This window comes from Pteronotus mesoamericanus, unplaced genomic scaffold (genome assembly GCF_021234165.1).
Source record: "Pteronotus mesoamericanus isolate MK-2021 breed Mesoamerican mustached bat unplaced genomic scaffold, CSHL_Meso_final scaffold_36, whole genome shotgun sequence".
NCBI lineage: Eukaryota > Metazoa > Chordata > Mammalia > Chiroptera > Mormoopidae > Pteronotus > Pteronotus mesoamericanus.
This window is the reverse complement of record NW_026555313.1, coordinates 21,356,609-21,372,120: the sequence shown is the minus strand read 5'-3', so window position 1 is coordinate 21,372,120 and position 15,512 is coordinate 21,356,609. Positions and strand designations below refer to the sequence as shown.

Sequence of the window (15,512 nt, the reverse complement as noted above, 5' to 3'; positions counted from 1 at the left end):
TGCCTAGTGCTCTGAGATGGAGTCAGAAATGAGGGGTTTGGAAATGGGGTGCTCTCTCCCCTGGGGTAGAGGTAGACAGAGGAGTGTGAACTTTGTCCCAAACCTGGCACAGACCCAGAGCTGCCAGCAGGGCCTCTGGGGCATCAGTTTTGGGCTCAGGCATTACCTGGGCTTCATTTCTTCTGCAGCTCAAAGTTCACTCGCCTTCCCTTCCATACTGGGAGGGGCACAAGTCCCAGTCTGCTGTCAGCTTCCACATCGTCATAGGGTCACAAAAGTCCAAGAGGCCTCCTGGGAATGTGTCAGCTTCCAGCGTGGAGTCACACTGGGAGGGGACATGGGGAGGGTAGCCTGGTAGGGGTTTAAATGTCTGGCTGGCTCCAAGCTTCAGTCAGTTCGAACACCAGCACAGGTGAGCCACCTGAGAACCTCTCTTCTGGCTCCCTGATTCCGGGAAGGGTCCTGTGTGGTGCGAGACTCCTCCAGCCCAGCAGGGAGCCCAGGATGTCCCTGAGGGCTGTGGTCCTGACCCTGGCCCTGGTGGCCATCACTGGTGAGTAGGAGCTGCCTTCGGATGCTGCATCAAGTGGGGCAGGGGGAAAAGTCTGAGGCCCAGGCAAGAGGACAGTTCCAAGTGCCTGTCGGCCCCCAGCTAGATGTGAGGGCTGCCCAGTTGCCACCTGGCTCACAGGAGAGCTGGCCCATTTGCAGCTGTAGGCCCACTGGCATTGGTGCTACACCAATTCCACATGCCCCTGTGGTCTCCAGCCAAGCGGAGAGGGAACTTGGCTCCCCCACTATCATCCAGTCTGCAGCACAGGGCTAGTGTGGAAGGACAAAGAAAGAGACTGATTCTTATGACTTGTTCTCTGTTTCTTGCCCAGGTACTCAGGCTGAGGTCAATCCCGACCAGGTGGCCACTGTGGTGTGGAACTATTTCAGCCAGTTGGGCAACAATGCCAAGGAGGCTGTGGAACATCTCCAGAAGTCTGAGCTCACCCAGCAGCTCAAGTAAGAGGGGCACAGCTTGCAGGGCAGGGCTGCCTAAAGACCATGCAATGTGTTGGTAAGGGCTGAGCTGCTCTGCCATAACTCATTGGGTGACCCTGAGGTGGTCAGGTGGACCAGCTGACTCCCTACGCGCAGCGTATGGAGAGGGTGCTGCGTGAGAACGTAGGCCATAACTCATTGGGTGACCCTGAGGTCTCTGGAGCTGGTATCCACATATAGAAACAGGAAGGTTGAACTGAATAATCCCTAAGGTGTCTTCCTGATTGAACTTTCAGAATGTGACAAATGGCCACCTCTTAACACCAAGGCTCATGGAAGAAAGGGAAGGGGGGAAATGTCATGTGAGCTGGGTTCTAATGCACTAGACAGCTTCCTGGGAAGGTTCCTGGGAAGTCATAGGAAGGGAGGTCAGGATATTTGGGAAGCTCTGAGGGTGGGCAGATGCAAGGAAACCAGCACCTTATGTCACTGAAAGACACTGGAAGAAGTCCAGAACATAACATTCTATTAGAGAATGCAATCTATGTCAGAGAACACCTCAGTGGGGAAGGACCTCAAAGTCCACACTTTACAGACAAGGAAAGGAAAGCAAGCTGCTCAAGGTCACGTGATTCTATGACAGACTCAGGGGAGATTCAGAGGCACAGATTCAATGTAGTAACTTGGTCTTCTACATCCCTTCTCTCAAATCATGACCCACCACCATAGGAAAAACCACAGGGAAAAGATGGGTGAACCCGGTAGCCCTGAACACTCGCCTGTCCTAGGCAGGTGTGTATAAGGTGAGTGCTGTATCAGGAAACAAGGTCCTAGGGTGTAATGCCAAATGTAACCGTAGCCCCCTTGCAATCTACCCCGGCAGCTCCCTCTTCCAGGACAAAGTTGGGGAAGTGAATGACTATGCCGCTGACCTGCAGAAGAAGCTGGTGCCCTTTGCCACGGAGCTGCACGAACGCCTGGCCAAGGATTCTGAGAAGCTGAAGGAGGAGATTCGGAAGGAGCTGGAGGAGCTGCGGGCCCGGCTGCTGCCCCACGCCAACGAGGTGAGCCAGAAGATCGGGGACAACGTCCGCGAGCTGCAGCAGCGTCTGGGGCCCTACGGGGATGAGCTGCGCGCCAAGGTCAACACGCAGGCCGAGCACCTGCGGAGCCAGCTGACTCCCTACGCGCAGCGCATGGAGAGGGTGCTACGTGAGAACGTAGGCGACCTGCCAGCCTCGCTGACGCCCTTTGTTGATGAGTTCAAGGTCAAGATTGACCAGAACATGGAGGAGCTCAAGGGGCACCTCACACCCTACGCTGACGAACTCAAGGTCAAGATCGACCAGAACATGGAGGAGCTCCGCCGCAGCCTGGCACCCTATGCACAGGACGTCCAGGACAACCTCAACCACCAGCTGGAGGGCCTGGCCTTTCAGATGAAGAAGAACGCAGAGGGGCTGAAGGCCAAGATGTCGGCCGACGTCGAGGAGCTGCGGCGGAGGCTGGCGCCGGTGGCCGAGGACCTGCGTGGTAAGCTGAGCGGCAACACCGAGGGGGTGCAGAAGTCGCTGGCCCAGCTGAGCGGCCACTTGGATCGGCAGGTGGAGGAGTTCCGCCGCGCCGTGGGGTCCTATGGTGAGAACTTCAACAAAGCCTTGGTGCAGCAGGTGCAGGAGCTCAAGCAGAAGCTGGGCCCCCAAGCGGGGGACGTGGAAGACCACTTGAGCTTTCTGGAGAAGGATCTGAGGGACAAGGTCAACTCCTTCTTCAGCACCCTCAAGGAGGAAGAGAGCCAGGACAAGCCCCTGGCCCTCCCGGAGCGGGAGCCGACAGTGGCCCCTCTGGAGAGCTGAGCTGCCCCTGGTGCTCACACCCCACCACTGCCACCTGCCCTGCCCTGCCACCTGTCTGTCTGTCTGTCCCAAAGCAATTCTTCTACGAGCTTGAGGACACATGTCCTGTGGAAAGTGACACTCTCTCTCGTTACTCAATAAAAGTGCTAAAAAACTAACCCAGTGTGGTCGCAGTGTGATTTCTTGGTGTTGCTGGGCCTGAGGTGGGGACGAGACCACTGCTCGCCAAAGCTTAGCAGGTGCGGCTGGGGATACTTTGGGGGATACCAGGGCTGGGGAGAGGAGACTGTGGAAGGCGAGAGGGCAGGATGTGGAGAGTGCACTAAGGGAAAAGTGGAAAAAGATGTCTCGCATTACCTAAAGATGAAATAGGCAATCCACTTCTAGTCCCTTAGCCAACAAATACGTATTTAGTGCCTGCGATGTGCCAGTCAGTGTTTTAGGTCTCTGACAATGAGAAAAACAGCTTTGTGGAGTGTGAGTCTGACACCGTGCCTCACTCTAAGGGGTCCACCGACGTAAGCAGGACATGGTCCCTGACTTTGGAGCGCTCACGACACACTGGGGGAGACTGCCCGTCCTTGCATTAGTTCTTCTATGCCTTTAACTTACGTGCTCCCGTTATAAAATCAATTCGTGCTTACTTCAGAAATTTCTTGACTGATTAACCCATGGTCTCCAGGGTTGAGGAATGAGGCCTAGAGATATGGATGAATCCTTGGGGGTGGGGTGGAGCAGGTGCCTGGGGCCTGTGGTCCTCCTGTGCTTGGCCCCGGTGCCTCCTGCACAGGGGCCTGCCTCAGGGGCAGGGTGTGCCAGCCGTGGGGTGGAGGTCAGGGGAACTGAGTTGGGCCTCAGGCAGTCTCGTCAGCACAGCCATTTGTGGGCAGGTGCAGCCTCTGGAGTGGGCTTTCCCTTGGAGCCTCAGAGAAGAACCATCCATGCCTTTGTCCCAGATGACTTACAGCCTGGCTGTTACCTCTGACCCCAGGTCTGCAAGTCCAGCGCGACACCCGTTTCCTCCCCAGAGTGGAGTACAGGCCTTTCAGGGCTGTTCACAAAGACACACAGAACACACCCTGCGGGCAGGGTCCTGGGAGAGTTTTCTGGGGTCACCTCTCTCCAGCCCTCCCCTCAAGGTGCTCTCAGGCCAGTGGCCCCACAAGCAGGGTCTGGCCCACACCTATCCTGCTCTGGCCCTGCTGCCAGCCTGAGCATCTGCTTATTGGGAGGCATTCCACTTGAGAGTCAGGCAAACCTGATTTTGAATCCTGGCTTTTCCGCTGACTGCAGGGTGATTTGAGGCAGAATACCTGGCCTCTTTTGGAAGATAGGACTGGTAATGCTCAGCTCACAGAATTGCTGTGAGGGTTTGTTGGGATGGTGCATGTGAAGAGCTTAGCACAATATCGGGCAGAGTAAGCATGCATTAACGGTTTCCATGTTGATGCTGCCACTGCTATAGCAGATAGATGCCCAATAAGTGTGATTTTATTTACATATTCCTTATGCCCCACTGGCGCCAGGTCACATAAGGTCACTAGAGCTGGCCAAGGGCAGACCCCTGGGCCTTCCTAGCTCTGGCTGCTGTCACTCCCACACTTTGGGTCAGTAAGGCTGCTGCTGCCACCTGCCCACTAGACCCACTAGGACGGCAGGAACCTACCTGTGAAAACACCTTGACAAACCACTAGGCAACTGGAGGTCTACTGGCTGGCTTTAGGAAAAGACCAAACAGAATAAGGCACTAAAAGGAAGTGGGACAGAGGGTAAGCAGGTTTCTGAGTGGGCCTGGAAGCTTCAGAGATGTTCTCAGACCTCACCTGAGGAACATCAGGTTGAGCCCTACTTCCAGGATCTCTGGTGCCTCAGTGTCTCCCAGAGCCTGGTCCAGAGTATGAGTCTTTGATAGTTTCCCCCATAAGAGCCCTCTTGCGGTCTTGCGAGGATCCTACCATGACCCTTGTCCCACTGGATGAAGACTGCCTTCTCTTCCCTACACCAAGATTTCCTCCCTGGTCTCCAGTGTCCTGGGCTCTGAGCTGGCAGGAGTCCGCAGGCACTTGTATCACTTCTGGCTGTCCAGCCTCTGAACCTCCCTTGGTTTATTTGTGGAACTTCCTACTTAGGATTCTTGATGGGTGTCAAAGTCTGCCACCCATGAGAAACACAAAAGTGCCAGCCTCTTGCTTCCTAGCCTCCCTTCCTCTAGATGTGGCCTCAGGCCTTGGCTCAGCAGACCGGACAGAATGCCCCAGACCATGAATGAGGAGATGGTGCACAGAAACAGAGCATGCAGAGTTCTTCCTGGGTCGGGCAGGACAGCGGCACAACAGCAGCCAGTTTGCAGCGGGCCAGAGGCTCAGTCCAGGGCTCTCCTGACTCACTGGTGGCAGCAGTGTGGTCCCCACAGGTCTAGTTTTATAGAGTGAACATGGCCATGTTTCTCCTTTAGCTTCCCTTATTCTTGTCTATTTTTTAAACCAAGTACTCCAACTTTTCTCAAAATTTCCAGAAATACTTGAATAAACTGGTTTTTTTTGTTGTTTTTTTTTGTTTTTTGCTTGTACCTTCCAGAATAGGCTTCTGTGGCTAGAAGTTCAGAGCCTTGACGTGCCCCTTCTCTCTTGCGGTGGGCTCTCCTGCTGTGGCCTTTGGAAGTTGCACCCCATCCCTTACCTGTTCCAGTCAGTCCTGTTGATTGGTCTGAGTTATACTTATTAGTCTTCATTAGGGCTGGTTCCATCCTTCAGGGAAGTCAGTCTTCTCTTTTTTCCTAAGCTATTCTTTGGGCTGTGTCTCCTGTGTGTCAGTTGACACAGGGGACGTCTCTAGCACCTAACAAAAGTGGACAGCTGAGATGTGGAAATGACTGTGTTGTGCTCAGCTTGGTCAGCCAGATCTGTTCACCCTTCCTAGAGGTGCTCTGGCAACTGCGCTGAGGTCTCCCCTAAGGACCTGAGTTCAAGAAAAATGCTCTAGGCCCTGGCCTGGGAGCTCAGGTCGTTAGATCATTGTCCTGATGCACCGAGGTCGGGGTTTCAATCACCAGTTAGGGCACATACTAGAATCAACTAATGAGTGCGTGAATGAGTGGAACAACAAATCGGTGTTTTTATCTCTCTCTCTCTCTCTCCCGTCTTCTTTCTTTCTAAATTAATAAAAAAATATTTAAAAAAATTGGAGAACCTATTTATGAGATGTCCAACATATCTTAAACGATGAAGAAAAGCAAGGTCCTGAATACTATGCATTATACAACCCCATTAAGAAACACACCTGCTTATTTGTATGAGAATGTTTAGGAGGTGAAAAGTCAGCAGACCTAGAGTTCCACCTGGAGACAGAACTGTGCTGGCAGTCCATGCTAGCTGCTGAAGTGGAGACCCTGAGGGACTGGCTGGAAGGAGTCTGTGAAACAGAGATGGTTGCCACTGCTCTGTGCTTCCCCTGAGTGGTAACACATAGTGGGGAGTGAGGGGAGGTCACAGAAGGGAAAACAGGAAATAAGAGAGCAGGCTTAAGTATTGCCCCCCACCCACCACCAAATGATGGCCAACAAAAACCGTCTAGTGGCAGAAGTTTGTAGAGCTTTTTTTAAAAAAGATTTTTTAAAAAAATTTATTTTTAGAGAGAGGAAGGGAAGGAGAAAGAGAGGGAGGGAAACATCAATGTGCGGTTACCTCTCGCGCACCCACCACTGGGGACTCAGCATGCAACCCGGGCATGTGCCCTAACAGGGAATTGAACTGGCAACCTTTTGTTTTGCAGGCTGGCACTCAGTCAGCTGAGTCATGCCAGCCAGGGCAGAATGTTGTAGAACTTTCAAATGTAGGACAGGCAATAAAGCTGACACTTTATGATAAGTGCTTTTTAAAAAACTATGGTATATGTACCATATCTTCTCATGTAATCCTCACAACACACTGTGACATCAAAGATGCAGTGAGTGAGAGGAAGGCAGTTCCCCTTGGTGAGGTACATTATCTAACAAGTAGCGGAATTAAGGTTGGAACCTGGGCCATCCAGCCTGGTAGAACTTCAGCTACCAGGCTGTGGTGCCTCTAGGGTGAGCCCAGCTTAATGAGAAGTGTGAGCCCTGAAAAGACCCCCTAAGAGAAGGAGGAATGCCCACCACAGAAGGTCAGGTGGGTTCTGCCCAAACACATTTGTATCCCAGTATCTTGTTTACATGGATAGAGACTTTAAGATAATATTTAATACTACTTTTTACCATGGGAAAACATATGTAATATAAAATTTGCCATTTTAAGAATGTTTAAGTGTACAATATGGTGACAATTAATTACATTCACAATGTTGTATGACCATTATTACTATTTCCTAAATTTCTTCATGGTGCCAAATAGAAACTGTGTATCCATTAAGTGATTCCCCATTATCACTGCTCGACTCCAACCTCTTTTAATCTCTAATCTACTTTCTGTCTCCATGAGTTTGCCACTTCTACACAGTTCAGGTAAGAGTTGTTTGTTTTGTTTTGTTTTTTGTGTCTGGCTTCTTTCAGTTAGCATGTTATTAAGTTTTATCCATGTTTCATGATGTTTCAGAATTTCCTTCCTTTTAGCAGGTGTGCCCAACATTTGGGCATCTCTGAGCCACACTGGAAGAAGAGTTATCTTGAGCCACACATTAAATTCACTGTGACATGTAATCACAAAAAACATAACGTTTTAAAATTTACAATTTTGTATTGGGCTGAATTCATAGCCATCCTGGGCCGCATGTGGCCCACAGGCCGCAGGTTGGACACCCCTGTTAAAGGCTGAATAATATTCCATTGTGTGTGTATACCACATTCTGTTTTTTCATTCATCTGTCCACAGGCACTTGGGTTGCTTACACCTTTGGGCTGTTGTGAATACTGGTGCTATGCATATTGGTGTAGAGATATCTCCTCAGGCCCCTGCTTTCCATTCTTCTGTGTAGATATTCAGGAGCAGGATTGCTGGATTGGATGGTCATTTTATGTTTAATTTTTTGAAAAATCACCATATTATTTTTTATAGCAGCTGCACCATTTTACAATTCCCACCAACAGTGCACAAGGATTCATTTCTCCCCATCCACTTCAACACTTGGTATTTCCTGTTTTGTTTTGTTTTTTTAATACTAGCCATTCTATCAGCATTACTTTAAAAACTAGAAATGAATGAACAAGTAAGTAAATATTCACCAGAGTTTCTCCAAGATCTAGTCACTACCCTCTGGCAAGACTGAAGCACTTGCACACAGGAGAAGCACACACTTAGAATCCTCAACAAGTGTGAGGGAAGGGCGTTCTTCTGGACTCCGGGGCAGCCCACATCAATATCTCCCAACGGTTTCCCCAGAGCTCAGCACAGTTTCAGTCCTGAAGCTTCTTGGGTTACCTTTGGCTTTTCAGGTGACCGAGAGATATCGAACTTCTTGTGGGCATGGGTTAGTGCCCCAAAGAGACTCTCAACCAGCACGGGTGTGGGCCAGACCTGAATGCTAACCACACCCCTGCACCAGTCCTCAAGCCTCAAGGTTAGAGTCTTCTGAGAATGAGTGGGGTCTTTACCTCTGATATCTGTGGTGTATGAAATGATCCTGATTAGGGAGAGGGAAGAGCACAACAGGGCAAAAAGAAGGGTCTGGGGCCCGACCTTCTGTTGTACCCACAGGGCCTTGCTGCTGTTGAAGGCTGGTCCCAGCCGGGTCAAAATCACCTCCTGCATTGGGACACTGTGTCCTCTGGGTATTATCAGAGGACTCCCTATGCTCCCAGGAGGTGGAGCCCAGGCGGAAGAATGTTCTGGAGAGAAAACAAGGGTGGGATTATCTAAGTATTTCTGTGTCTGAGAGCAGGAAGAGTGGGACCATGGTTATTTTGCTGTGAGATGACAAGCAGCTAATTATGGGGGAGCCCAATTAGAGACCCCAGCATTGCCCATGTCAGAGGAATGAGGATTGGAGCTGCTGGGTCTGAGGTGGTAGCTTGGTGATACAGTGACTAAAGAGCCAGGGCATAGAAACACAAAAATTGTAGGACATTGGGACTGTTTCTCAGTCCAATTCTCTTGCCATCATCTTTAACAAATGATCATAACTCTACACTAATAACCTCTTGAGGTCAGGCACCCCATTTGTCCTTTCATCATTGCATTTACAGAGTGCGGTAACCAACCTCCAAGATGGCTCCAAGATAGATCCTCACTTTGAGTACTCACACCCTTGTGTAGTCTACCTCACATCGAAGAGGCTGGCCGATGTGGTCAATAGGCTATTGTGGAAGTCATGGTGTGTGACTTGCAAGAACAGGTCATATAAAGGGCATTGTGACTTTTGCTTTGCTTTTTCTTGGATCAGTAATGCTGAGGAAAGACGAGCATTGATGCTTCATCAATGCTTGGGTAATTGATGCTTCCAACAAGACAAACACTGTGCTGTGAGGACACTCAAGCAGCTCTGTGGAGGGGTCCACACGTGGACAAACTGCAGCCCCTCCTCCACAGGCAGCACCAACTTGCCAGCCATGTGTTGAGCCATCTTGGAAACAGGTTCTCCAGCTTCGGTCAAGCTTTCAGATGACTGTCTCCCTGGTCAATATCCTGTTTGCAACCTCATGACAGTCCTAGAGCCAGAACCACATAGCCAAGCCAGTGACCCATAGAAATTATGAGAGATCACTACATTTGGGGGCAGTCTGTTATGCAGCAATACACATCCTCTAATGTGGTGCCTGGCAAATGGTCACCACTCAATTGTTCAGTGAATGAATCTTCCTTAGTATTCAACCCTTCCATTGACAGGTGACTTACCGTCTCTTCAAATAATTGATTATATCTTTGGACAATTCTGTTAAAGATTATTAAAATTAAACTGGTTCTTTCTCAATATAGCTTTGGTATTATTTTTACTCCTCTTTTGAACCACAGTATAATTATAATTTATTTTATATATATTCTGCCCGAAGGAAATGTGCCCAGGGGCTCCCTGTATGGAACCCCAAACCTTATGGACAAAATTGAGCCCAGGAGGTGCCATGCTTCACAGCTGCCACAGATGCAGAATCTAGGTGGCTTCGGAGAAGGCAGAGGCCTTGTATATCTTGTTTATTTTTGTATCATCAGCACATAGCACAATGACTAGGACATCTTAGGTGCTCAATAAATATTTGTTTAAAAAATAAATGAACTTGACATGTTTTTTTCTTGCTCAGTTGTACAGTAAATGTATGTTCATCTTTACCAGCCAATGCTGAATTGTTTTCCCAAGTGATTACACCATTTTTTCTTAATCTCTTTCAATAATAGGATCTTCCTGGACAGGTTTTCTAATTTTCTTATTTTGCTCTCTCATTTCTCCCACCTTTGCATGCTTTTCTTTCTGAAAGAGGCCTTCATCCTCTATTTAGTTTTTTTACTTTTAAAACATGTTTTTAATTTGCAGGAGCTTTTAAAAAATTCTGTGAATTTTTTTTTACAGTATCTTGTTCTTATTTTATCAGTGTTATATATATTTATATATTCCTTTATATATGTTTATATATTCCTTTAACTCTCTGATGATATTAATGGTATTTTTAAGTGTTTTTGCTGTATAGTCTCAGTTTTCTTCAAGTTCCTTTTAAAGTGTGTTTGCTGGTTTTGGTTTCTGTCTTGCATGTTTGTGTCTTTTCTCCAATGAATTTTGCTTGTCCGCTTAAATTTAAGAGTGTGGATTTTAAAGACTATTGGAAGGTCACAGTACGTGCATAGTAGTTGCTAACTATGAGCTTCACTGTTGGGTGATCCACTGGAATGTTTAGTTGGGGAATGCCTGAAGTAAAAATATTTAGGTCTTCCCTTTTCAGCTGGTCATGTTTCCCTAAGCAGTTTCTCCCACCTCCCTGATGGAGGGTGAAGCCTGAATACCAGTGTTCTTGGGGCCAAGTAGAAAAAGCAGGATGGGACCTGGCTTGTGTGGCTCTGTGAATTGAGCGCCAGCCTGCAAACCAAAAGGTTGCTGGTTTGATTCCCAGTCAGGGCACATGCTTGGGTTGCAGGCTAGGTCTCTGGTTAGAGGTGTGTGAGAGGCAACTGATCTGTTTTTCCCTCTCTCCTTCTTCCTCCTTTCCTCTCTTTAAACAAAATAAAATAATACAATAATAATAAAAAAAGGCCGAGTGGGACTTAGCATTCAGAGGGCAGACTCTGATTTAATTCCACAGTGTCTAGTACAGTATATCTATCCCCAACTTGCCTACCATTTTCCTTCCACAGATCTTTGGTCTTTCCCTTTTCAGAGAATAAACCTCCAGTCTTCTGCCAAGATGAGAAACAGAAGCTAAAACATGGCCTGTTCTTAAAGTAGTTTCAACGAGTCTTTCATGGTTTACAGCAGCTTCCTCATTCACCTCCACTTTCAGGGGTGCCTGCTGCTTCCAGGTCAGAATGGTTATATATGAATGCACAGGCTGTGCAGCACACAATTCTGAGGGAATCTTTCTCACCTGTAGACTTTATAGAATTGTGTATTATTTACAACAAACTTCTGGCAGAGGGTTTTGAGAAAGGGGGAGCTCTTTCTAAGTCATACACAGTTGTGACGTGGGCAAGCACCAGGTTTATTGCAGTTATTAGCCTTTTGCAAGTTCAGTGCAGTAAATGAGATTGGAGCTCATCTTTTCCCACTGCCAACTTACAATTAGCATTCTCAGGCCTGCTAAATTAATTGCAACTGGTCTGTCTGCTTTCTAGTTTTTCTTCCCTTCCCTTCCCTTCCCTTCCCTTCCCTTCCCTTCCCTTCCCTTCCCTTCCTTCCTTTCCCTTCCATTTCCTTCCTTCCTTTCTTTCTCTCTCTCTTTCTTTTTCTCTCTCTTCCTTCCTTCCTTTCTTCTTTCTTTCTTTCCTTCCTTTCTTCTTTCTTTCTTTCTTTCTTTCTTTCTTTCTTTCTTTCTTTCTTTCTTTCTTTCTTTCTCTTCCTTCCTTCCTTCCTTCCTTCCTTCCTTCCTTCCTTCCTTCCTTCCTGTCTCTCTCTCTTTCTTTTTCTCTCTCTCTCTTTCTCTCTCTCTCTTCCTTCCTTCCTTTCTTCTTTCTTTCCTTCCTTTTTTCTTTCTCTTTCTTTCTTTCTTTCTTTCTTTCTTTCTTCTTTCTTTCTTCTTTCTTTCTTTCTTTCTTCTTTCTTTCTTTCTTTCTTTCTTTCTTTCTTCTTTCTTTCTTCTTTCTTTCTTTCTTTCTTTCTTTCTTTCTTTCTTTCTTTCTTTCTTTCTTTCTTTCTTTCTTTCTTTCTTTCTTTCTTTCTTTCTTTCTTTCTTTCTTTCTTTCTTTCTTTCTTTCTTTCTTCCTTCCTTCCTTCCTTTCTTCCTTCCTTCCTTTCTTCCTTTCCTTTCTTTCTTTCTGATTATGCTATTACAGTTGTTCCTTTTTTTCCTCCTCTTTTTTCCCCTCCAGCCTGCCTCCCATCAGCATTCCCCACCCCTGAGTTCATGTCCATGGACTCATACATATAAGTTTTTTGGCTTCTCCATTTCTTACACTATTATTAACCTTCCCCTGTCTATTTTATGCCTACCATTTATGCTTCTTATTCTCTGTATTTTTTCACCCATTCTCTCCTCCTCCCTTCCCTACTGACAACCCTCCATGCAATCTCCATTTCTGTGATTCTGTTCCTGTTCTACTTGTTTGTTTAGTTTGTTTTTCATTTCAGTTGTTGATAGTTGTGAGTTTGTTGTCATTTTATTGTTCATAGTCTTGATCTTCTTTTTCTTAGATAAGTGCCTTTAACATTTCATATAACATGGGCTTGGTGATGATGAACTCCTTTAACTAGACCTCAGTTGGGAAGCACTTTATCTGCCCTTCCATTCTAAATGAGAGCTTTGCTGGATAGAGTAATCTTGGATGTAGGTCCTTGTCTTTCATGCCTTTGAATACTTCTTGCCAGCCCCTTCTTGCCTTTAAGGTTTATTTTGATAAATCAGCTGACAGTCTTATGGGAACTCCTTTGTAGGTAACTGTCTCCTTTTCTCTTGGTGCTTTTAAGATTCTCTCCTTATCTTTAATCTTCGGTAATTTAATTATGATGTGTCTGGGTGTGATTCTCCTTCGATCCAACTCCTTTGGGACTCTCTGAGCTTCCTGGACTTGCATGTCTAGTTCCTTCACCAGACTGGAGAAGTTTCCCTGCATTATTATTTTTTTAAAAGATTTATTTATTTATTTTTAGAGAGGGAAAGGGAGGGAGAAAGAGAGGAAGAAAAACATCAATGTGTGGTTGCCTCTCATATGCCCCCTACTGGGGACCTAGCCTGTAACCCAGCCGTGTACCCTGACTGGGAATCCAACCAGCAATCTTTTGGTTCATGGGCCGGTGCTCAATCCACTAAGCCATGTCAGCCAGGGCCCCCTTCATTATTTTTTCAAATAAGTTTTCAATTTCTTGCTCTTCCTCTTCTCCTTCTGGCATTAGTATGAGTCAGATGTTGGAATGTTTAAAGTTGTCCCAGAGGTTCCTAGGTCTCTCCTCATTTTTTTGAATTCTTGTTCCATCATTCTGTTCTGGTCGAATGTTTATTTCTTCCTTCTGTTCCATACCATTGATCTGAATCCCAGTTCCCTTCTTTTCACTCTTGGTTCCCTGTATATTTTTCTTTATTTGACTTTGCATAGCCTTCACTTTTTCCTCTATTTTGTGTCCGTATGCCACCATTTCTGTGAGCATCCTGATTACCAGTGTTTTGAACTCTGCACCCGAAAGGTTGGCTATCTCCTCATTGCTTAGTTCTATTTTTGGAGTTTTGATCTGTCCTTTCATTGCCTTGGCACACATTTTATGTTGTAAGAGGCAGAGGCTATGGTATTCCCCAGGGTGGTATGTCAGTGTGTTGTGATGCTGTATGTGAGGGAGGGGTCAGGGAGGGATCAATGCCACTTGCTTAGCCCTCGGCAGGCTTTCAGTCAGTTCCCTTGCTACCCATCAGCAAATTGGGCCCTTCTGGTGCTGATTCCCAGGTGGGTGGGTTTGTGTACGTTCAAGAACCCCATGGTCTCTCCAGTGAACCCTCCTGTGAGGCTGAGAGTTTCTCCCACCACTGCAACCCCCATAGGTTTTTACAGCCAGAGGTTTTGAGTCTTTCTTTGCTTGTGCTGGAACCCTGGGTTGTGTGGTCTGCCTTGCTCCCCAGTTGTTCCTTCTGACTTATCCACATGTGAATGTGGGACCACTGGGTCCACCAACTGCCTCCCCCTCCCAGTCAACCACCTTGCCAGGTGTCCTCTCCACCCCGGTTGCCCGTCTCTGCCCCTCCTACCAGTCTGGATGAATGTTTCTTCTTTAACTTCTTGGTTGTTGGTCTTCCATACAGTTGAATTTTCTGGCAGTTGTGGTTGTTTTCTATTTTTAAATTTGTTGTCGTCCTTCTTTGGTTGTGTGAGGAAGCAAAGTGTAACTACCTATACCTCCATCTTGGCTGAAAGTCCTGCTTTCTAGTTTTCAAAATTTACCTTTGGTCTTTCTTCCATTCCTGTTGTCCCTATATGTCTACATCTTTTTGAAAAAGATCTCTTCCTTATAGTTTGAGAGCGGTTTCAGAAAAAAAGCGAAATTAGATATATGCACTCAATTTGTTATGGGTACCTGGAAGTCCACAAAAGTAGCATAGACTCAAGCCTTGTGGTACATTCATTCCTCTAGAGTCAAAGCCACTGGTGCCAATACACCTAGCGGTCTTCACTATTATTATAAGGGGTTGTGAATAGTAATGAAACCATCTAGAAAATATTCTTTCATTAAAAAACTCATGTTAATAACCATGGAATGCATGCATTTAGCTATAGAGATGTTCATTGCAGTGCTGTTGTAATTTTTAAAATGAAAAACAAACCAACATTCCCTGGCTTGGTAGCTCAGTTTGTTAGAGTGTTGTTCTGATGCACCAAGGTTGTGGCTTTGATCCCCAGTTAAGGCACATACAAGAATCAACCAATTTATGAATGCATAAATAAGTGGAACAACAAATCAATGTGTGTTTATGTGTCTCTCTCTCCTCCTCCCCCTTCCTCTCTCTCTCTCTAAAAATCAATTAAAAAACAAACAAAAAAAAATGTGCGATGAGAGGAGATTGTTAAATTACGATATGTCCATGTTAATCTCCATTAAAAATCATATTGTGATGAACATTTATTGACATAGATGTACACATATGATGTACTCTGAGTGATAAATCAGGTTTCTAAACAAATAGGTTGATCTCAATAAAAATAAATTTGTAAACAAATTATGTGAAATTGTGTAAACATATGCCTAGACAAAAATAATGAAAGAATATACAAATGATGATGGTAGAAAAATTATAATTATATATATTTTTTGCTTGTCTATATTTTATATTTTTTGTGCATTGTACTCTTTTAAATATTAACAAAATAAAAAGCTATTTATCAATATTAAATATTTTAATAGACAGGACTTCCTACTCAAAAATATCAGGCACTTTTAATTCTATTTTCATAGATCTTTTTCAGGTCACCAGAGGCTTAGATACTTGGGCTACCGCCGCTTGATCTTAAGCAAAATTGCCATCCCTCAAAGATTTTAACACAATTCAAAGGCCCTTGTATATAAAGTCTCATGGAGATATTTATTTTGCAGTTCAATGTTTGGAAAAGCTTTATTTTCCCTGTGAGTTTGGTATAC

The 15,512-nt window shown here is 46.0% G+C and overlaps 1 protein-coding gene across 1 annotated transcript; it reads left to right on the top strand.

The window, feature by feature from the left end:
- The first annotated feature begins 314 nt into the window (after positions 1–314).
- On the top strand, positions 315–3,004 carry APOA4 (apolipoprotein A4). Its single transcript, XM_054592559.1, has 3 exons — positions 315–553; positions 885–1,011; positions 1,874–3,004. The coding sequence occupies exons 1-3, from the start codon at positions 367–369 to the stop codon at positions 2,844–2,846; spliced, it is 1,287 nt and encodes a 428-aa protein (XP_054448534.1). The 5' UTR covers positions 315–366; the 3' UTR covers positions 2,847–3,004.
- Positions 3,005–15,512: the final 12,508 nt, after the last annotated feature.

Excerpts from the sequence above, each read along its gene's own strand:
- APOA4 (XM_054592559.1), top strand. The coding sequence starts at position 367 with ATGTCTGGCTGGCTCCAAGCTTCAGTCAGTTCGAACACCAGCACAGGT. Across the intron at positions 554-884 it reads GGCCCTGGTGGCCATCACTG|GTACTCAGGCTGAGGTCAAT; the intron begins GTGAGTAGGAGC and ends TTTCTTGCCCAG. Across the intron at positions 1,012-1,873 it reads GAGCTCACCCAGCAGCTCAA|CTCCCTCTTCCAGGACAAAG; the intron begins GTAAGAGGGGCA and ends CTACCCCGGCAG.